The following is a 22,822-nucleotide window of genomic DNA, read 5'->3' on the forward strand; positions in this document are numbered from 1 at the left end:
GTTTGTAATGTTGTCACACAGAAACGCTTCTTTCATGAAACAACATGTGTTGAATTTTGTGCTGCTTTCGATCATACTTCTTTTGCCGAGTGTGATGATGTTGAATCATTTGTAACAGGTTTCAACAACCATTGTTTGTCTGTTTTAGACATTGTGGCACCTGTAAAAAAGATCTCAGGTTCTTATAAAAAGCCTTGTCCGTGGATGAATGACACCATTTGTACTTTTAGAAGAAAGTGTCGAAAAGTTGAGCGTCTTTGGAAATCCACCAATTTAGAAGAGCACAGGCTCCACCTTAAAGATTGATGCTGGAGCTGAATAAAAAGGATTAAACAGTCTCGTTCAATTTATTTTTCAAATCTGATTTCTTCTAATAAGAAAAACTCGAAAGTCCTTTTTGATACAATTGATAATCTTGTTGCGCCTCCTGTACCTCATATCCCTGTTTATTCGAAGGAGGACTGCAATGATTTTCTGAGGTTTTTTGTGACCAAATTTCAAGACATCAGAGCAAGCATCACTTTACCGCAGTCAACTTTTTTGCTCTGTTGAATTTGCCCCAATGTGTTCTTGGTCTTCCTTCACTCCTGTTTGCCTACAGGATGTGAAGGTGTTAATAGGAAAAATGAAACTGTCATCAAGTCCTACTGACATTGTTCCCACATCTCTGTTTATAAAAACCTTTGACGTTGTTGGCCCTTGGGTTGTAAAACTGATTAATCTTTCTTTTAAATCTGGTTTGGTTCCCAGCTTTTTTAAACATGCAGTGGTCAACCCTATTCTAAAAAAGCCAAACTTTGATCCTTCTGAGCCTAAAAACTATAGGCCTATTTCAAAACTCCCTTTTGTGTCCAAAGTTCTGGAAAAAATAGTGGCAGGACAATTGACACATTTTATGGAACAGCAAAACTTGTTTGATTCATTTCAGTCTGGGTTTTTGAAAACTGCTCTTGTCAATGTAACAGACGATGTGTTGATGGCTGCAGACTCTTGCCGCTTTACTGTCCTCGTACTTTTAGATTTAACCTCCGCTTTTGATACTGTAGATCACAGTATATTGATCAGTCGACTTAAAAATGAAATGGGGTTTTCAGGATCTGTCCTCCAATGGTTTTCTTCTTATATACGTGGGAGAACTTTTAATGTATCTATTAACAGTGTTATGTCTGATGTCTCTGCTTTGACCTGTGGTGTTGCACAGGGGTCAGTTTTGGGCCCTATTTTATTTTTATTGTATATTTTACCCCTGGGACGGATTATTGGTAGCTTTAAAAATGTATCCTACCACCTCTATGCAGATGATATTCAAGTCTATTGTTCTTTTAAAGAGTCTGAAATCCATCGTTTATCATCATTTCTAGAATGTGTGACCTGCATCAAAGACTGGCTTGCCTCAAACAGATTGCACATATCAAGCAGCATCTTGGTTCACTTGACGCATCTGTCAAATCCAGCCTTAGAAACCTGGGGGTTGTATTTGACCAGGCCATGTCCTTTGAGGCGCACAGTAAGCAGCTTGTGAGAAATTGTTGTTATCACTTAAGAAACATTTCAAAAATTCGAAAAATGCTCTCAAAGAAGGATTTGGAAATGGTTATCCATGCTTTTATATCTTCACGGTTGGACTATTGTAACTCTGTTTTTTCTTGTTTAAATCAGACCTATCTTGAAAAGTTACAACTTGTCCAAAATTTGGCTGTCAGACTGTTGACTGGAACTTCCAAAATGTCCCATATCACTCCTGTGTTATCAGCCTTACACTGGCTCCCTGTCAAATTCAGGATTGATTTTAAGATTTTAGTTGTCACCTTCAGGGCTTTGCATGGTCAAGCTCCACATTATATCCTGGAGATGTTGACTCCTTACTCTCCTGGTCGTGCTCTTCGTTCCTCAGGTCAGAACCTGCTTGTAATCCCTCATGTAAACTTCAGAACTCGAGGACAGAGATCTTTTCAGTTTGTGGCCCCCACGTTGTGAAATGCTTTGCCTTTGTCTCTGCGTTTTGCAGAATCTGTGGACTGAAGACACTGTTGTTTAGAAGAGCATTTGGTTGACATTTTTCTTATTCTGTTTTATATATGTATTTTATTGTTTTATATATGTATTTAAAATTGTTTTTTTCTAGTATTTTATTGTAAAGCACTTTATGATTTTAATGCATCAGCGCTCTCAACTACCAACAGGCCTGCAGTGATTCAAAGGTGAGACGGTTTCGAGCGGGTAGAAGTCAAGAAAGTAAGTTGAAACATTTTTCAAAGCATCGGTTAGATCGTACATAATAATAATAAAGCATTGCTTTTATATAGCGCTTTTCTAGGCACTCAAAGACGCTTTACAACTGCATTGTTCATTCACTCCCAAACACGATGGTGGTAAGCTTCATATGTAGCCACAGCTGCCCTGGGGTAGACTGACAGAAGCGGGGCTGCTAATTCACGCCATCAGCTCCTTCCCACCACCACCATCCACTCACTCTCACACTGCATTCACCCTACTTTATACACTTGAGGCTATCGACACAGTAACATTCAACAGAAGTTTATTGTGGTACTTTGCTATAACATTCAACTGTAGAGAACTGGAAGGTAGCGGTCATCTGCCTATTGTTATAATATGGCTAGCCAGCACAAGACAATCAGCCAACAGACATGTCCAGGCATTACACAATGCCGTTAGACAGCTGCGTTGGTTCATTGGTGGACTTTCTGGATTGTATCTATTGCGAACTTACACCGAGCTGTCTGTGCCAGCAATACAATTTAGCTGGAGAGCACCATGTAATTTGTGGTATTACAGAAAGATGCAGCTTTATTGCATTTCCATCTCTATGGTTTTACTACATGGCTACATTTTCCTGGGGAAGTATTTGTTTCCTACCAGGTGATTCATAGATCAGCGGTACACTGGATAACGGTATGTTCAAACAACTGACTAATTATAATGGAGAAAGTGGGAAAATATTTTGATTCACTCAGTTAGCTCACAAAGCAGACATCTGAAATCAGGATTTCTTTTAAGTTGTCATAGATTTGAGATTGGTTTGCATCCTGTCTAGTTACCTGTTGAAAATAAGAAATATGTCTACAACATGAGGCTATCCAAATAAATGTTATACCAGATTGCCATTAACCTCTTTTAAAAAGTCTTGAAGTAAAGCTATTTTTATTTACTCAGTATTTCAATTTCATATTCTCCTTTTCAGTCATGTATAATTCCAGAACAATCATATGCCTCACCCCAACCCTAACCCTAACCCACATAGCAGCCCGCTGTTGCTCGAGTGCTGCCACGAGACAATGTTGTGGCCTGCTGGGGACCGCCCACCATCCACACCATTTTCAAATGTAACGCGTTAACAGATGGGAAACTCGCATCTAGTGGACATGCACCTTCAGACAAAAAAAGAGAAAAACAACAAAAACAATACAAAATATTACAAAAAAAGTGACACAAAATGATAAAAGAACAATGAGTAATGTAGTATTTTACTTTATGACCAAAACAACCTGTCACGGGTTACAAATTTATAATCTGCTGTTAATATCTTCTTTGTAATTTTTACATTTTACAAAGTGTCCAAAGATTGGACTCTCTGGAGGGCCGGTTTTGGCCCGTGGGCCGCATGTTTGATATCCCTGCCTTAAGAAGTCCAGTCGCTTCTGAGCTTTCTTTACCAGGGAGAAGACGACCATTTGAGTCAAAATGAATGAACAGAGCGTAATTATTTGTTCTAATATAATGGTCTAATTGCATCATAAACGTTAAATGACAGCAGGACACACCCTAGGAGGGTTGTTGGTCCATCACAAACACAAACAACTCACTCACATTCACACCTACAACCAGCTTAAAATCACTCTGATGGATTTGGACTGTGGGGAGAAAAGTAACACTGATACAGCACAGGGGGAAAAATAAGACTGAAGAATCTAAACTGTACATGTTTTCTCTTGAATCATAATATGTAAATTCTGCATAGTATGTAATATTGTAGCATTTTAAACTTCTGAGTTGTGTCTGATAGAAATAGTTCATGTATGAGTCAGGTTCTGTTAACGTCTTCAACTTCACAAACTGACAACATTTTATTCTAAAGAGCTGCAGGACTTTAGATTGAAAAATGAACCAGAGTGAAGAAAAACATGACGGGACCAAGAACTATCCACAAACTGCTGCTTGGAGTTCACAGGTTTAATGACGTGCTACAACTTCACTAACAAATATTTACTTCTGGAAGATCTGCTGGAATGATTTCTCCACAAAAGCCCAGAAAAAGTGAAATGATAAATGTGAGAATTCAGAAGTGAGTCCATGTGCAGCAGTGGCAGCTTGTTGTTCTTCTGCACACTCTTGTGTCTTTGTGTCTGATTTCAGTCCTACTCTGCCCCCTGCAGGCTTCATTCAGAATAACACCAAGTTAAACAGAGTCCAGATGTTTTTACTGCCATTAAAACCAGGAAATCATAGAAAATGAGTCTGTTTTCATCAGAGTGTGTCTGTATTCATGTAGAATTTCCTCATCTGGTTTATAGAAAAGCAAACAAACAGTCAGAGTCTGTTAACAGCAGCAGAGATGTTGTGGTTCTGCAGAAAGTCTGTGGAGGTTGAGGTCAAAGTTTGAAGTAGAAGAAAATAAACAGAAAAGATCAAATTCTCCTGAAGATGTTCATTTGTTCGGAGTTTAACAGCAGCTGCTTCAGAAAAACAGCTTGTAAACAAAACACACCACCACCGGACCAGCGTGCAACATGTGGTGTGTTTCCAGGAGTGGGCCACAGCTCATTTGCATTAAGTAGACTCGACTTCTATTTTACGCAAATTTGATACAATGTACGGAGATCCACCGCACAAAACTTTCCTCAAACATCTAAACGAACCGTCGGTGAACTAAAACCAGGACAGATTCAGCTGCACAGATTATTTCTCACCCCAAATGCTTTCAGAAATGCTTTTGTACATTTGTTCCAGTTGGCCGCTGATCCAGGTGAGCCACTCATTAGGCCACGCTTCTGATTGGAGCAAAGCAATCACCAAACACCTGCTCCAATCAAATCACAGAGAAACTTCACCTGGCAGAAACCTCCCTCCTCAAAAACACCGTTTTCATTCATGCTTCATTGATTATTTTTTTTCCCATTTACTCCACATTTATACATCAAAATATAGCTTATGTGGCTTCAACAGCATTCCTACCTTCTATCCAGCAGCTTACTTTGGTTTTTCAGTTGTTCTCCGTTTAGTGAAATTGCAATAAAATCAACCTCCCAAAAAGTACTGCTGATCATATTAATTGGGCATAATAGCATATTAAATAGACAGAAAATGGAAATAGTCTCCACAACAAAATTGTGTTTTTATTTTAACTGCATTCAAATCATAAAAATATTGTTATTTAGAACCGTCGACTTTTACAGCAAACTGCAGCGACTCCATGAAATCTGAAAGCTGTTGCAGAAAAACAACAATTCAGAAAAAAAGTGGAATATTTACATTCAGAGTCACAAAAAGCTTTGTCAGCATGAATGGAAAAAGGTAATAGATTGATGAACAAATTGACATGCATAAATACTGTCAAATACTGCCATCTACAGTCTGAACTTAGTATTAGCAGATATTCTACTGACAGTTACTGACAGTGTGCTATCATAGATATGAAGAGTAGATACATCAGCGCGCTGTAGCAGCCGGCTAATCCACGTGCCTACGTGGCGGCCATCTTGGAGGGGGCAAAGTTCCCATTCAAAGCAATGCATGTACATTGAAAATAAATCATAATTTGCTCATTTCTCAACCGATTTTCGTGTGGTCTACTTTATTGTCAATGTCAAAATATGCGCTATTGATAGAGAATATTTGATCTGAAAAAAAAAACCACTGAAAAAGGTATCCTACAAATGTAGCCTGCAATTTTAGTTATCTTAATATTTAGGTCCAGAGGCCAGGTAATCTTTTCAGTTCAGCCATTACAGATATAAATGTAAATACTTAGATATTTTGAGATCAAAACATTTAATTGCAAATGTAAGCTGTTATCTCTTATTCATATACATATATATATATATATATATATATATATATATATATATATATATATATATATATATATATATATATGTCAGTGAAGTTTCTAATATTTTCTTTAAGAACATTTCCAAAAAAAATCAAACACAATCCAGCAAAATTCCCTGAATTTTGGTGAACTGAAAACCATTTCAGGTGACTACCTCATGAAGCTCATTGAGGAAATGCCAAGAGCAAAGCTGTAATCAAAGCCAAAGGTGGCTACTTTGAAGAATCTAAAATATATGACATATTTAGAATTATTTCACAATTATTTGTTTGCTACATAATTCCATATATCTTCTTTAATAGTTTTGATGTCTTCAGTTTGTATCTACATTCTAGAAAATAGCAAAAATAAAGAAAAAACATTGAATGAGAAGGTGTGTTTGTGGCATAACTGTCTCAAACTGCATAGAAGTCATTTCCAGGTTCCCTCTACTTCTTCATGTTGTGCTGTTTCCACATAAGTGCAGGATTTCATATTGCAGTAAAAGTGAGCCACAGTAAATAAAAATGTGATGGGTGCAAAAATAAAAGTGCTTTGGACTTTGATAAATGTCAAAGTTAATTTTGAATGAAAAGCAGTACTTCCAGCAACTGGGTCATTCCGTGTGGTTTCACCAGATGGTGGTTGCCCCACCATCTTCAAATTAGTCCTAAATTTGTATGCCATTAGATAGTCACAAAAGTACTTTCTATGCAAAATTGTATGCCTGTAGCACAAAGTTTCTGAGTTGTGGGGGTCTGAAATTTTCAGAATTTGGGCTATAAAAAGCCTCGCCAGCATTTTTTTTTTTCATCTTTAAGTGGTTATTTTTCAGCCTCTAGACATACCAGAGAGCTGTGAGTTGGTAAACAAGGCCTCTGCATGTAGCTAGTGCCCCACAAACATCCCCAGGTGTTTCCCTATACTCTGCAGGCCATGGGGGCTTGCTAAAAATGCTACAAATTAAGAGATACCTACTCACGAGTGGGGTTTTGGACCTTAAAAGTACTACAAATACTGCACAGAAGTGTTCTAACACCCCTGGGTTCCATTCTACACAAACTTGTGTGATAACTTAGCAAACTCTTAATTTTAATCTCTTAATTATTTTAAGCATTTTTAGCAAGCCTCCATGGCCTGCAGAGTGTAGGGAAACACCTGGGGATGTTTGTGGGGCACTAGCTACATACAGAGGCCTTGTTTACCAACTCACAGCTCTCTGGTATGTCTAGAGGCTGAGAAATAACCACTTAAAGATGCAAAAAACGCTGGCAAGGCTTTTTATAGCCCAAATTCTGAAAATTTCAGACCCCCACAACTCAGAAACTATTTGATCTACAGGCGTACAATTTTGCATAGAAAGTACTTTTGTGACTATCTAATGGCATACAAATTTAGGACTAATTTGAAGATGGTGCAGCAACACCCCCAAGGAATATCTGGTCATTTCACCTGGAATGACCCAACTGCAAGAGTTGGCTATGTAATACAAGTAACATTTTGTTGTCATGGTAACAGTTAACGAGACACAACTTCATACAGTCGTGAACAAAAGTTGATAAGCTGATATCCACTTGTAAAGATCGTAAATATCATGACAGTCTTTAGTTTACAATGACTCCTATAACTCTGAACTTTCTCTGATGGAATCATTGAAACACAAGAATCATTAATTTAGGTTCTTTCATAGATTACATTGAACCCTGTTGGAGTTTCTGTTTTTATAAGTTCATTCCTCACCTGATCTAACCTGTTGATCTGACAGTAAGACAAGTCATGTCATGAAGAGGGTGGATCCAAGTTAGAAAAACATCGTCTGACTGGTTTCACAGACGAGGAAACAGTTGCAGCCATGACACAGGTAGGTCGGCTATGTTTGACTTTAAATTAAATCTTGCTGCAAAGCTTTTTATAGCTTTAATCAAAGGGAAAGCATCACTTTTTTTTAGATATACAAGTTGTTAAACAGTGTTTAGAAAGTGTACAGGATGCAAAAGACAAGTTTTTGTAGCTAATATGTAAAGTTTCACTGCTGTAAACTGAATATTCACTGTTAAATTGTTAAACTGTGGTGGTTCTACATGGGGGCCAACATGGACCAGTGTTTCTGTCCAAATATCACTAAATGATTCATAAACGGATCACTTTATAACGGTGATCAGTGCTAGATCTGAAATCGAAAGTAAAGAGGCTCTACGCAGATATGAATCAGAGCCTCACCCAGACTGTAGCTGTGTGTCGGTGCTGTCTGCCTCCTGGACATCTGGTTCTGGTTTCATACAGATTTTAGAGAAAGGAGGAGCTGCTTTTTAAACACGCACAAGTTAGCAGAATGATTTCACTTCGTAAAGTGATTTGATACAGCACATGACCGTGTTACTGCAGTTTCCCCTCCGACAATGAAATCACGTTTGTAAATGTCTGGTCTCCCTTCAGGATGTTCTTAATCCAGTCAGAAATGAGGGGTTGGAAGTTGTGGTCAGTTAGATGTTTAACAAGAATGTCCAGCAGGATGATAATAAATGTTGAACTGAAATCCACAAAAAGCATCCTGACATAGTTGCCCAGTTTCTCTCAGTGGCCTACGGTGGTGTGGAAGGCGGTGGTGATGGTATCAGCTGTTGACCTGTTTGCTTGATGAACAAACTGGTGCTGGTCCAAGTTTGGAATGAGGCAGGACCTGAGGTGGAGAAGGACGAGCCTCTGAAAGCACTTCATAACCACAGATGTTAGTACCACTGGTCTGTAGTGGTTTAGGCAGCTGATGGTGGTTATTTTGGGGACAGGGACGATGGTGGCTGCTTTCAGGCAGGATGGGACAGTAAGTCTGTTTCTGGGAGGTGTTGAAGATCCTCATCAGGACTTCTGTCAGTTGGTCATCACAGACCTTCAGCACATTGTCCAGTACTCCATCTGGTCCTGCTGCTTTGTGTGGGTTTACAGCCTTCAGCAGGACTCTGACATGATGTTCTGGAGTCAGGGTTAGGGTTAGGGTTAGGGTTAGGTCAGAGGAGCAGCGTTACACTGGTCACTGGTCCTGATAACCTCATTGTTTCAGTTGATGCATTTTTTTGGTCAAATAAATTTTGTTTGATTGTAGTTCAAAGTACATAACATAAAGTTTTCAGTGCTTAAATATCATTATTGTCATGTTTTAATGTGTTCCTGTGATTAAACACTGGTCCCACCTTGGCCCTCCCTGTAAAATTTGTCGAGAACCACCACTGATGTTTAACCTGTGAAAAACTAATGATTGATGAAAGATTAAGACAAAATGAAGAAAACAAGAACTCCTCTGATCGCAAACTATGAATTGTAATATAAATTAATGGGAAAAAATATGGTGTACAGTTAGCTTCTCCATAAAAAGAAATGTTTTCTGTGATCAAAAGGTCTATCTGCAGGCACCTGTATAGCTCAGTGGGTTAAGCAGGTGAACCACATATAGGAGCTGGTCTCCGACGCAGCGGCCCCGGGTTCGATTCCCACTCATGGCCCTTTCCTGCATGTCTTCTCCCCTGTTTCCTGTCACTCTCTCACTTAGCCTGTGAAATAAAGCTGAAAAAGGTCCATCTGCTGTTTTTGATGTAAATTTTATTCAAATTTCTTGAGCGTTTTCTGAAAAATAAATAAAACTGGCAAATCCCCAACTAAAAATGAATTCCTAAGTGTAGCTGTTTGAAAGTCTATTTCACTGTACTGGAACTATCTGTCATCTAGTTATCATGATGCTTTTTGGTTTTTTTCATGGAATTTCATGCAATGTTGTCTTGAAATACTGTCTTAAACAGACATGTTTATTTCATTTATTAAGGCAAAAAATGACCTAAAACCTTAAAAAAAATGTAGAAAAGACACAAAATATGTACAATCTCTACATATGTTTCAGTAGAAGTGACATTTCCCTTCAATTTTTTGCATTTAAGTGAATGTTCTTTAGGAATATTGATGGTTCTAAAAGATAACCAGCTCAAAAGTACTCTGTTTTACAAACTGCAAACTTACATTCTGATATTACAGAACACACCTTTAAGAGCATTGATCAGTCTTAAATAAGAATAAAAATAAGGTAATTTAAATGTGAGATCATCGGTCATAAACTCTGATTCTACAATAATTAGTGTCTTCAAGATCTGGAAACTTAAAGTGTTTTATCTGATCCAGATGTTGGAGATCTTTGATGATCTAGAATCTGATTGGTGGATGACTTATGTTGCTCAGATGTACAATGATGTTTCCAATCAGTATGTTCCTCAGTACATTTAACATGTGATTTATTTCAGTTTTCAGAACTTCATGATTCTTCATCTAAACCATGGACTCAGCTCAGTTCCTTCACAGCTTTAGTTTTCCTTCTTCTAACACAAAACTGTTCAGGTAACCGACACACACCATCAAAATGTACATTTAAATATAAAGATGATTAAATATGGAAGCTGCTCAGTAACATCTTATAGAAGAACGTTCTAAAATATGTTCCCTCAACAAAAAGGCCACGAGTAGTCATTTGTTTCCTCCCTTTAAAAACTGTAAAATCCCAACCTGCTTTTCTCCAGGTCTTTCCCAGGTGGTCGGTCCGTCTCAGCCGGTCCTGGCAATAGAGGGTGATGACGTTCTTTTGTCATGTCAGCTGGAACCTGCCGTTGATGCTTCAGACATGTCCATAGAGTGGTCCAGAGAAGACCTAGACCCTTCATATGTCTATGTGTGGTGGGATAAAGAGGAACTGGAAAGTTCAAAACATCCTGATTATAAAGGAAGAACGTCATTGTTATTTAGTAAACTGGAGTTTGGAGACGTTTCACTGAAAATCTCCAAAGTGAAACTGTCTGATAAGGGAAAATACAGATGCTTCATTCCTACACTGGGTGGAGGATCTACTGTTGAACTGGTTGTTGGTGAGTTAATACTGAAAGTTCAAGACTCAGATAATTGAGGTTTGTCAGGTTTTCTAAACATATTTCTCTGTATGATCAGAACAAAGACTGTAGGAATGAGTCAGTGCTCCAGTTTTAGGGTTTGTTTATGAGTGCAGGTCAGACAGAGTGAGAGATTTTACAGTCAGTTAACTGGTTGATCCACATTCTTGCAGTTGCTTCTCAGGTTAGTTGTTTTCCATGTCATCATCTCTGTGGAGGTGGTTTCCATTGTTCTGATAAAGTTAAAGCAAAACTGAAACCTCAGAAACTCCTCCTCTGCAGGAAAACAGAACAAAGGCATCACAGCAGCAACATTTTACAATCTAAAGCTACTTTATAGCACCAGAAGGCTCACATGTGCTATTTGTCAATGACAAAATAGGTTTTTGTGAATTTTGATATAATTAATTCAGATCTCCTTCAGATTAGATTCTCTGCATATGTAGTTTATAGATTCATAAAGTGGTACATTTGTTCTTTTTATCATCAATCTACACTCACTGTAAACACATTGTTACTGTTTTGGGGCAAATATTTTACAGTTTTAAATACTAAAGTCTCTCATTTACTAAATCATTCAGACTCTTTGTTGTGGCTCCAGATTGCAGTCAGTTTTTAAATCATCCTTAAGATGAATCTAGAACTTAACTGGAGTCCACTGTAGCAAACTGAACTGACTGGATGTAGTTTAAATTGAAGGAAGTTTCTGTTGTTGATCAAACCATGGTGAGGTAAAGATCAGAGAAGAGGATAAAACCATTTCTAAATAGTTTCCAGGAGCCTGGAGGCCTCAATAACTGAAAACAACCAGGACTCTTGATGGCATTAGCTGTCAAACCAAACTGATAAAATCAGAAAGTTCTGTTCAAGGAAGCCAGCAGTCCCTTTAACAGAGTTTATCTAAGAAGCCTTGAAACTTTAACTACCAGCATCTATTTCTCATTTATTTTATTGCTTTGTTGTTCATATGTTAGATGAAGCAGGATTCAGCAAACAGGTAATCTAGAAATTTAAGAAAAACTTCACCATGTTCTAAGAAGTTGGAATTTAAACCAAACCATTAAAATGTCCTCAACCTAACCAAACAGTTTTGGTGCATAAACTCAAGCCTCTAATAAGTAGCTATTGTTTTAAACGTGATATTTTCCTGAGCCTGAGTAGTTTTGGTGCCTAGATCTAATCAAACCAGTGAAAATTATAGAAAAATCCAACAACAATGGTCCCACATAGGATGTAAACCCAGTCTCCATGTTGAAGGTCTAGTTGTTGACCTTTAGTCCCCTCATACTTCTTCAAGCAGCCCAGTCTACTCAAAATTACATTCCTTTACAACTCAGCTATATTCTAAACTAAATTTTTTCAATGTAATTTCTGACCGGTATTGTTAAAGGAGGAAAAGGCAACCAGGAAGTCCAAGTTAGAATGTAATACGGGAAAATGGAAGCATCAAAGAGCAACCAGATTTTAACCAAAAAGATTGTAATCCATGTTACAACTTTCAGTTTTGCCTTGCTTTTTGATTCAGTTTAGTCAAGGAAATAAAAAAAACTATGAGGTTACAAATCAGCACACTTTACCAGACATTCTTTACAGATTGGAAATTTGGTTTAGTTTAATCATCAGGGTTTGGGGAAAAATCATGGTTTGGGTTAAAATGCAAATCTTTTACTCCATATTTTTGGCCCGGTCTAATGTGTGATTGGTTGACTGAAAAGAAGCAAAAATGAAGCATTAAAATACATGACAAAGATATGTTGGTTTGTGAAACATGACAAACAAATATAGCTTGGCAGAAAAAGTTCTCCTCAACCAGAGTAGACAGATAAGGATTCATGTTCCAGGTAGTTTGTATTTAACTTGACAAAATCTGCAGTTCACTTTATATGAAATGTCTCATTATTTCATGTTTTATGATTTCTGGTGATTTCTTAGTGTCCAAGTCCAGTTACATCTTGGCCATTGTTGCTTTGGTTGCTGCCGTCATCCTGTTAATTCTAGCAGCTGTTCTTCTTTTTTACATAATAAGTAAGTCACACTGACAAAAACACAACAAAACAATAAAACTCTTGACCATGACAAAATATTGATGCTTTAATGGAAACTGATATGAGAGGTTTCATTTTATTCTGTACAACTATCTGGATTATCATTCTTTCTAGATTTAAATACTGATGATTGTATTTTTCTCAAAGGGAAAATGAAGACTTTGGAAATGAAAAATCAACAAGTAAGTACAGAAACAGAAGTTTGACTGCTGGTGGATGAAGAAAGACACCAAGATCAGGAGATGACAGAAAGTGAAGTCAAGTTTGATGTAAACAAACAATTATGGAATAAAGGAAGAAGGCTTGTGTCTCTAAAGCAGATCAGACGTCAGTATTCAAGCTCTGACAGGAAGACAAGTAAAGAATCTGGACAGTGGAGAAGAAAAACCAGATGTAGTTTATCAATGAACAGAGAAAGTGGTTCAATACAGAAACAGAGAAGAACAACAGCTTTAGCAAACTTCAGTGGAGATAAAATTAAGTTTATTTTAAATAGAAACTCACAAGTTTCTATTTAATAACGACATATTTGTTGTAACCAAAGAGTGTGAATCTGAACAGACGGTCAGTAACTAAAGAGCAGGAGTCAAAGAAGCAGTAAAAAGAAGTTAATGGTTGTATGTAAAGAAACAGCAGCTTCTGGATGAAAAACACAAGATGGAGACTGAACTGTAGATTCTGTTGAGGTTACAGATCAGGATTTCTACTGTTTTCTCTCTTTTGTTTTTTTTCTGTCAATTGAGGATCTTCTTCTCCAACCTTTATTCTGTCACTGAACCACAGTGTTATAAAACAGTAAATCAATGAACATTTCTCACATCTGAAACTTCTTCATGTCTGTTTTCACTTTTGAATCTCACCATCCTGATGTTTCTGAATCAAATTACTGACATGTCCACTGAACTCTGTCTCACCATGATGTAATGTTGATAAAATTAATGAAATGATGTAAAGTTTGAACACAAACAATGATTTTCTAAATGTCGACTTTAAATTTGAGCATAAATCAGTCAGTGAAGGTCAGTAAAAGGAAGTAAAGTTTGGAAACATTGTGGTGTCACTTCCACTGCAGAAACATCCACATCCATCATTCTGAAAGCAACAATTATCTTCCTATACCACTAAACTACATTCTTATTTTTCACACAAATCTATTTTCTCACTAGAATTCTCAGACTGTGACGTTGTAGGAAAAGTTTAGAGTTTGAAAGAGACACAAAGTTTCCTGAAGAAGACATAAAACAGAAACAGGACTTTCATCCAGGAGACCAGGATTCATGTTCCATGTGGAACCTTTATTCTGACACTTTGGTTTCACTTTCATTCACTGCTTGGTTACATTTCTGCAACCAGAACTCTGCAGTTAGAAAAACACCATGATTTGGGTTCAAATATGAACCTTTCAGAACATGTTTGAAGACTTTCCTCCATTTTCTCTGTTACCAGGTTGACAAGAAATAAAAGAAAAGATGTTGATTAGAAACATATTAGTGATAATCAAACATGTAGTTTAGTTAAATATGAACATGATTGTTGAGAGACAGAGTTACCTGAATTAAAATAAGGTGATAAAGTGAATGTTCCAAGCAGCTGGTTCAGAGGAGAACTTACTCACCATCTAAAGCTACAGAAACAGAGATTTAAGCAGAACTCAGCTATGTTACATGAACATGCTTTTAATGAGTCTCCAACCAATCAGAAGTCACACATTAATGTCATGTAATGATGTGCAAAGATAAATATATTGTTTCGTCTCTCTTGTTTACAGTATGTCATTGTGTTGAAGAAGTTGATGGAGACCAAGAAAACTTTGATGAATGAGAAGCTGACGTCTATGGAGACTGAGAGAAAACTGAAGAATAAGATCCAGAACAAGATCCAGGAGGTTCATGTTTTCTCTCAAATCACTGATCTGCTCTCATCTCTCTTCTCTTTTCATATAATTCTGGTCTGTTGTTGAGACCAAAACAACTTCAAATATCCAGAAGAACAAGACAACAAACAGCTGTTTTCAGATTCAGCTTCAGTTCCACTGTGATCTCTATTTCTGATTTTATTTTTCATGTTTGGTGAAAAAATTCAACTAGTTCTCAGACAAAATGGAACAAATTTTAAATCAGTTCCTTCTAAGTTGAACATTCTTCTTTCAAATCAGAAACTGAAACAGAGCATGTGTTTGTTTATTTGCAGCTGGATGAAATGAACTTTGATACCAACTCTGACCCTACTGGGAGCGATGAGAAGAATCAACAGGAAGAGGTGAATGTCACCATCAAAACCTTTTTCAATCAATGACTGATATGTCTGCTGAACTCACTGTGATGTAAAGTTCTAGCAGGAAAGTTAACTAGTTCACTGTTTATCAGATTAATGAAACGTCGTTAACTTTCTACAGAATCAGATCAAAATGTCAAATTAATGGAAACTATTAACAGTGAAACTGACTGGTGTCTATGAACTGAGTTACATTTGAGCATAAATCTAAATGATCTTGAACACAGAATAAACTTCAACAGTCCAGTTTGGTTCACTGTTACTTTCTGCTATAAACCACTAAAGAAACATCAACATCCATCAGTCTGAAAGTCAAATAATGTGACAAACACACAGAAGAAGTCACCATCTAAAGCTACAGAAACAGAGATTTAAGCAGAACTCAGCTATGTTACATGAACATGCTTTTAATGAGTCTCCAACCAATCAGAAGAAGGAATCTTTCCACAAATCATGTCATGTGTATCTGTGCTTCAATACATAAACTGTCTTTTTATTCTGTCTCCAGTTAGAGAAGCTCCAGGATGAGAAGCAGAAGTGGATGAAGACTGTTGTAAACCTGAAGACAGAACTCCAGAACATGAACCAGGAGGTTTATCTGCTGTCATCTCTCTTCTGTCTCTTTTCAGATGAAACTGATTTGTTGTTGGGAACAAGACAACTTTAAACATCCATAAAAACTCATTTAAACATTTAATAAGTGAGACTGAAGTCCAGTTTGACTGCAGCAAAGTTTAATGTGATCACATTCCTCCTGTGTTAATGTGTTACTGAGCAGCAGGTTTAATGTTCATAGAAATATCAGACTTATTATCAGACTATGAGACATTTAATCTGAACTCAACCTTTTGAATGACCACAAGTTTAGTCACATCTTCCAATGAATTAGAAAGAAGAATTCAGTTAAATCTTGTGAGTTCATTGACTCAATGACATGAACTTGATCGTCCAGTGAGAGAAGAGTTGAGAAAGTCTTCATTTTATTGATGAGACTTTTAAGGAAATGTTTCTGTTGTATCAGATCCTTTAGAGGAATCCCACTTTGAGGTCTTCACTTTTCAGTTTAGGTTAAAGCTCTGAACCCCAGAAGCTGCTGGTGGGTTTGAAATAAATGTTATTAAAAAGATAATTCATTTTTAGCCAGAAGCTGTAAAAACAAACAGAAAGAACCTTTAAGTTTTCCAGTTTCCAACAGTCCTTGAACTCTTCATGTGTCAAATGATCCAAATCTGAGCTTAAAATCCAGATTTAATCAGAATCACTTCGTTCCACATTTCATTTAAAACTTTAAACCATTTGCTCTCACCAGAATATGTTAAAAAATAGAATAAAAATAAATCTGGACTGCTTTTCAAAACCATGAAACAATGAGTGACTTCCTGCCTCCACACACCTGAATAACTGACCTGTGTGTTGTTTCTCAGCTGAAGCTGGCAGGACCCATAACTGTAGAAAAGATCAGTGAACAGGGCCGCTACATCCGTCTCAAGAACATTTCCTCTGAGGTAATGTTGTTTACATGTAGATGAACCTTCTGAATACTGTGTAAACATGTACAATAAGTTTTATATCAATATGATGATCAAATATATCCACAGATATTCTAAATGGTCCATTACAGTTTTTCTCAATTGATCAGACACTAACTTCCATTCTCTGCACACATTTCTCATAAACAGGACTCTGCTGTCCAAATGTTGGACACTATTCATGGTTTACACACAGTTTCCAAAACTCTTGCACTCTTTTTGCAAAAGACTGAACATGTTTTTTGCTCATTTGAACACACTTTTTCACTCATAGCACACATTTTTCAAAAAGTGAACACTAGGAAGCAGAATTGGGAACAGAACTGAACTGTTCCAACACTGCTGTCACAATTACAGTTTTCCTCTATTGCTAAGACACATTTCTGGAAAGCTGCTCTCCTTTTCCCTGAACTGTGAACACAAAACCCAGTTTTCAACCTACATTCACAAAACCTCTGACTCTTCTTGCAAAACCAAACTTTCACCTCAAAACAGTTCAATCTGTGCTCAAAACTGAACTTTGCTGTCAAATCATGCCTCAAGTCAATAAATTAAATACTGAGCAGTCACTAAACACTACATAGAAAAAAGGAAAACACAATGCTCAGGACATGAAGCGGTAGAAATAAATGGTTATTTAGGCTAAATGCATGTTGTAAAACTAAATACCTGGGCATTTGTAACACTTGTACATAGAAAAAAGAATTAGCAAAAAAACATAAATCCTGTGCATTTACATGGAGCACTTGTACATAAAAATAAAGCACAAAAATATACAAATGAAGTACAAAGAAAAGAAGAGCATTACTCTGCCACAGCATCATTTCTCCGTACTGGGTCAGACCACAGGACTTCATCTACATCACAGGACACATTTTCTCTGACCAGAAAAAACCCCTGTCATGTCGTATCCATGCTGCTCTTCTTAGATTTCTGTCCATTGTAGTGCCTCACAAACCAGTGCTCTGGCTTATATGGACCCTCACATCATTAGCCACAAGTGTGATCAATTCTGAGTTGTTGTGTTCAACCGGTGACGCCTGAGCTTTAACTGTGTTTGACTTTTGCCACCAGTGCTCACCATTATGGAACACAGGTGCATCACAATGACAATGTGTTGACAAGATGTGTCTAAACAGGTGGAAAGGGCTTATGGTTTAGCCAAAAGAGTGACTGATTCAATAAGTGGGTTCAGGCAACTGAGAATTTGGTTCAGACAATAGAGTTTAGTGTTTTAGCAATTGAGAAAAACTGTAACATCAACATGTAAAGAGGTCATCATTTTATTTGTGGACACCATGTATGAAACACACACTGGAGATGATTTAGTTTTTCTACCTTTGGTGTCTAATTTTCCTTCTGCAGGAGATAAAACTGGGAGGCTGGAAGTTAGAACTACAGATTAACAACAGAGAACCAAACACATTGATGTTTGATGAGTCATTAAAACTTCAGGCTGGAAAGATTCTCCGTGTGAGTCTGAACTTTTCACTTTCTGCTACATTTTTACTTTTAAAAACTTCTCATTTTTATTCTGTCTGTAAATCTGTGACTGTTTTATTTACTACATTTACAGATACGGCGCCCACGCTGGTCCAGAGAACATTCTGATGATGTTGATCTGGTGCGGTCAGACATGAACTGGAGTCCTGAAGACGAACTGCAGATGAAGCTCATCAGCAACAATGGAGAGATCTTCAGACTGCTGTAATGTGAATAAACATGAGAAACATCATTTTTATTTCTGCATTCATCAAAGTGAGCCTTTGTTTTTTTAAAATATAAAATTCAACTCTTTTATCATTTTTGTTTTATTTTCTAAAACTTGTTTTCAAATGTCCATTTTGTATTTTTATCTAATTGTTAAGGAATTGTGTGATGTGGAGAGAAGAATCAGGAGACAGACTCAGAGACTCTCTGAGACTCAGATGCTGATGCTGAGAATAAGGTTTACTGATATCAGGAGAAATGATAGAGAGTAACACAGTGATGAGAGCAGCGGCAGCATCACTTCTGAGGAGTCTCTCTGGCCTTGGCTTTATATGGAGTTGGAGGAATGTCAAATGTAGGTTACAGTCCAAGTATAGTGACATCTTTGTTCATTAATGGACAGTAATATAGTCATGTTTTCTTTACAGCAGTTGTCTCTCACTCACATGTCTTCCTTGGCAGGCGTCTGTCTGTCTCATATTAGGAACAGAGAGTTCATAAACATGTTTACAGCCTCAATCTAGGAGAAACAGGGTAAAGAGTGACAGCCTGGAGAGTAGTTTGGGGTGACTTGGTACCTACACTTGATTTAAGGATCTAAGGTGACTGCAGCTGGCAGAAGTAGCAGCAGATGGGATGTCATAAACTAACAGCTGTGAGGAATTTCCTGAGTCATGAGAAAGAGTCATTTTTCCTTCACATTTATTAAATCTATGTTCAGTTCTGTGGAAAACTCATTAGGATTGTTGTTTTATCAAAGTTGTAATGAACAGAAGATACAACAGAGAAGACCAGAAATATGTACAACATTAAAACAATCAGAACAAAACGTCTTCTACAGGTTAAAGTCAGTTTTTAGTTTCACCTCCTTTTGCTGTTCTTCAAACTTCATGTGTCGACTGTCTTCAGGTTTTCTTCAGTAATCTTGTATTTCATTAAATAAATCTTTTTTTTTTTTTGCCACTGAACAGAGTTTTTCTTCAGACTTGAACTGTTTTTAATTTGTTTCTCTCTCTGCAGTGTCAGCTTGTTGTTCTTCTGCTTCCATCTAGAATTCATGGAAAACTGATCCTTGTTTTAATATCAGTTCACATCTGATCCCATCATTTATTATCAGTTACAGGAAATATTTACAGAAACATGGAGAAAACCTGCTAAATATGTGATCAGCATCTGGATTTGTTCTTTCTCTTGTGTCTTTGTGTCTGATTTCAGTCCTACTCTGCCCCCTGCAGGCTTCATTCAGAATAACACCAAGTTAAACAGAGTCCAGATGTTTTTACTGCCATTAAAACCAGGAAATCAGAGAAAATGAGTCTGTTTTTATCAGTGTGTCTGTATTCATGTAGAATGTCCTCATCTGGTTTATAGAAAAGCAAACAAACAGTCAGAGTCTGTTAACAGCAGCAGAGATGTTGTGGTTCTGCAGAAAGTCTGTGGAGGTTGTGGTCAAAGTTTGAAGGAGAAGAAAATAAACAGAAAAGATCAAATTCTCCTGAAGATGTTCATTTGTTCAGAGTTTAACAGCAGCTGCTTCAGAACAACAGGTCACATGTGTCCACAAACAGCAACAGAGTTCAACAGAATTTACAAGTAAAATAAATGAAACAGTGAATCCAGACCAAACACATCAGATGGAATGAACTGGTATAAAAATAGAAGAAAACATCCTAGAATGAACAATAGAAGCACGGTGGGATGTCGTCTGCTTCAAACTAACATTTCTTTAATGAGCTTTTTCCTGTGTTGTTGCAGTTTAATTTAATCAGACATGTTTGTAGTTTCTCACTTAAATGCAGCATCACAATGAGGAAAATGCTTCTAAACAAGAGGAACGGAGACAACAAGAACTTCTGTGCAGTCAGACCATGAGGTTCACTGTGTTTGACATTCAGCACAACATTTAGCTGTTTTTCTTCATTTAAATCAACGATTCCAGCAGAAAAGAGCTTCTGCTGGAAGTGAAGTCCATTAGTTTGACACGTTTAAAGGAAATAAAGTCAGAAAATCATCACCTGTCAGAGTCACAGCAGCCATCTTCCTGCAGCTTAAAGAGGAAACAGACCTCAACAGCTCAACAGACGTGATGAAACTCAAAGGAATCAAAGTGAAGACAGAAGGAAAATGTATTGTTCACTTCAGATATTCAGGGTTGATGACTGAGCAGGGCTGGAGTGGGACTCATTTTCAGTCCTGGACTTTCATCCCTCAGACCGGCCCACTTTAGATCACGACCTGTTCTTATAAAATCATGTAATTATAACCTTACATGTTGAGTCTACAAAAGGGCACTGTTCTGTGAAGCCTTATAATTCAGTGTGTTTTTGTAAATTATTTCCAGATCAGTGCAGTAAGGGTTGTTTCACAATGAGGATTTATTCCAACATGAGTTCACATCTCCAACATTATTCTTTACAACAACATCAGAATCTATATTCTGTTCAAATAAATGTTCACAGACATCCAAACCTTAAAAATGAAATAAAATAAAAAATGTTGCACTTTCTAAAAACACTCTCATCTCTTTTTCCTCTGAAAGGAATCAGTTCCATCACAACTTAGATTGAACAAACATGAGAACATCAGTTAAAGGGTAAATCTCCAACACTATTCTCTACAACATCAGAATGTATGAATTATTAAAATACATCCTGTGACTGAGAGCAAAATAATCAGAACAACTGATTGATCTTCATGTGTCTCATTCCTAACTTGTGGTTCAGGTTCTGCTGCTGAGCTTCTCCCTTGTTCTCTCTGTTCCAACAGATCATCTGTTCCTTCACTGACAGCAGTAATCCTCTCATCACTACTGGCTCCAGGCTCTGACACTAAATCACATTTGAAAAATGCTCAGAATTCTCCCCTTTTTCCAAAGCCTTCTGATCACTTCAGGTCAGTTTCATTCATGTAGAGCTGAATCATCTTCTCATACAGAGCAGCTCTACTCCATATTCTTCATCAGATTCATTCTAATAATATTCACTCTGGACTTGTGGATCATGGCTGCTGCTTGCTTCTGGATTTCTTCAGACTCTGAAGGGCTGCAGGACAAGGTTTACCAGCATCATACTATTATTTAAATTATTATGTTCTACGCTACAACGACACAAAATTCATTGAGTTGATAATTAATTCACCTGAACGGTGGTTTGTAAACTTACACATCTACCTGTTCCATCGTGCTCATTTGTCATTTCAACCCGCGGCTCGTTTCAGAGAAATAATGGCCGATTTCTGCACATTTGTCTGCGTCAGTGGAGGCGGAGGCAGCACAGAGACAGCGGTACCACAGAATGATCAACCCAGTACCATAACGGAACACCGGAACACTGGGAAAAGTTCCGGTCCTCCCGGTTAAACAGTCCGGGTCTGGTCACAGTCATGACTGAGGTAAGTCTGCTCCATGTGACTTTAAATTAAATCTTGAGCGAAGGTTTTTGTTCTAGCTTCCATCAAAGGGAAATCAAAGCCCTATTAGCACAGGATTAGTATCACCTGGAAGCATTTTATTTGTTTGTTTTTATGTCGCGTCTTTTTCGGTTTAATTATGGAGGCTGTTGTGGAAATTACTGACAGCATTTTAGGAGCAAATGCAGGAGTAGACCGATACATAACAGAGCTATGGAGCATCACGGCAAAATGAGGAGAAGAGGGAAATCTGGGAGGATATAGAGATGATGACATGCGTAGCAGCATGCAGAAAGAAAGTTTTCTTTTCTTTTTTTTCTGGACATATCTGTCAACAGGCTGAGTACCAACACCCTGACAGTCCGTTATCCAGACATGACTGCTCACTGTTGTCAAGTCATGTTGTTACACAGTGTTTTAGAAAATGTACAGAATTGGAGCTGATGTGTAAAGTTTCACTGCTGCAAACTGAATATTCACTGTTAAACTGTGGTGGTTCTACATGGGGGCCAACATGGACCAGTGTCTCCGTCCAAATGTCGTTAAATGATCCATAAACGGATCACTTTATAACGGTGATCAGCGCTAGATCTGAAACCGAAAGTAAAGAGGTTCACCCAGACTGTAGCTGTGTGTCGGTGCTGTCTGCCTCCTGGACATCAGGTTCTGGTTTCATACAGATTTTAGAGAAAGGAGGGACTGCCCAGATAGCAAACAGACCCCGCACCGGATCCGTTCTAAAGGCTTCATAAGGTCCGGAATGGAACCACAAAACGCATCCGGATCGGAGTCCACTTGCACGGCGGGACGGATCCAGATAGGATGAGGATCACGGATCCTGTCCAGCTCTGGCCCAGAGCCTATCCGTATTCACTCATGAAGCAAGTC

The 22,822-nt window shown here is 37.7% G+C and overlaps 1 protein-coding gene and 1 long non-coding RNA gene across 11 annotated transcripts in view; one reads left to right on the forward strand and one right to left on the reverse strand.

The window, feature by feature from the left end:
- Positions 1 to 22,822, forward strand: part of LOC110946484 (butyrophilin subfamily 2 member A2-like) — a 417,600-nt gene that overhangs the window by 40,137 nt on the left and 354,641 nt on the right. For 2 of the 10 annotated variants that reach the window (XM_051943916.1, XM_051943915.1), the window contains one exon: positions 10,606 to 10,947. The exons of 4 other annotated variants lie outside the window; for them this stretch is intronic. In XM_051943916.1, the coding sequence (XP_051799876.1) occupies positions 10,707 to 10,947 (241 nt within the window). In that variant the 5' untranslated portion in view covers positions 10,606 to 10,706. Of the gene's footprint in view, positions 1 to 10,605; positions 10,948 to 21,781; positions 21,917 to 22,822 lie in introns of those variants that run through there. 4 more of the 10 variants (XM_051943907.1, XM_051943909.1, XM_051943908.1 and 1 more) reach the window with 4 other exon arrangements.
- Positions 19,212 to 21,832, reverse strand: LOC127532345 (uncharacterized). The gene is made up of 2 exons (XR_007939725.1): positions 21,688 to 21,832; positions 19,212 to 21,567 (listed from the first exon to the last, which is right to left on the reverse strand). It is a non-coding gene; the product is annotated as an uncharacterized LOC127532345 (long non-coding RNA).

Source organism: Acanthochromis polyacanthus, chromosome 23 (genome assembly GCF_021347895.1).
Source record: "Acanthochromis polyacanthus isolate Apoly-LR-REF ecotype Palm Island chromosome 23, KAUST_Apoly_ChrSc, whole genome shotgun sequence".
Taxonomy (NCBI): domain Eukaryota; kingdom Metazoa; phylum Chordata; class Actinopteri; family Pomacentridae; genus Acanthochromis; species Acanthochromis polyacanthus.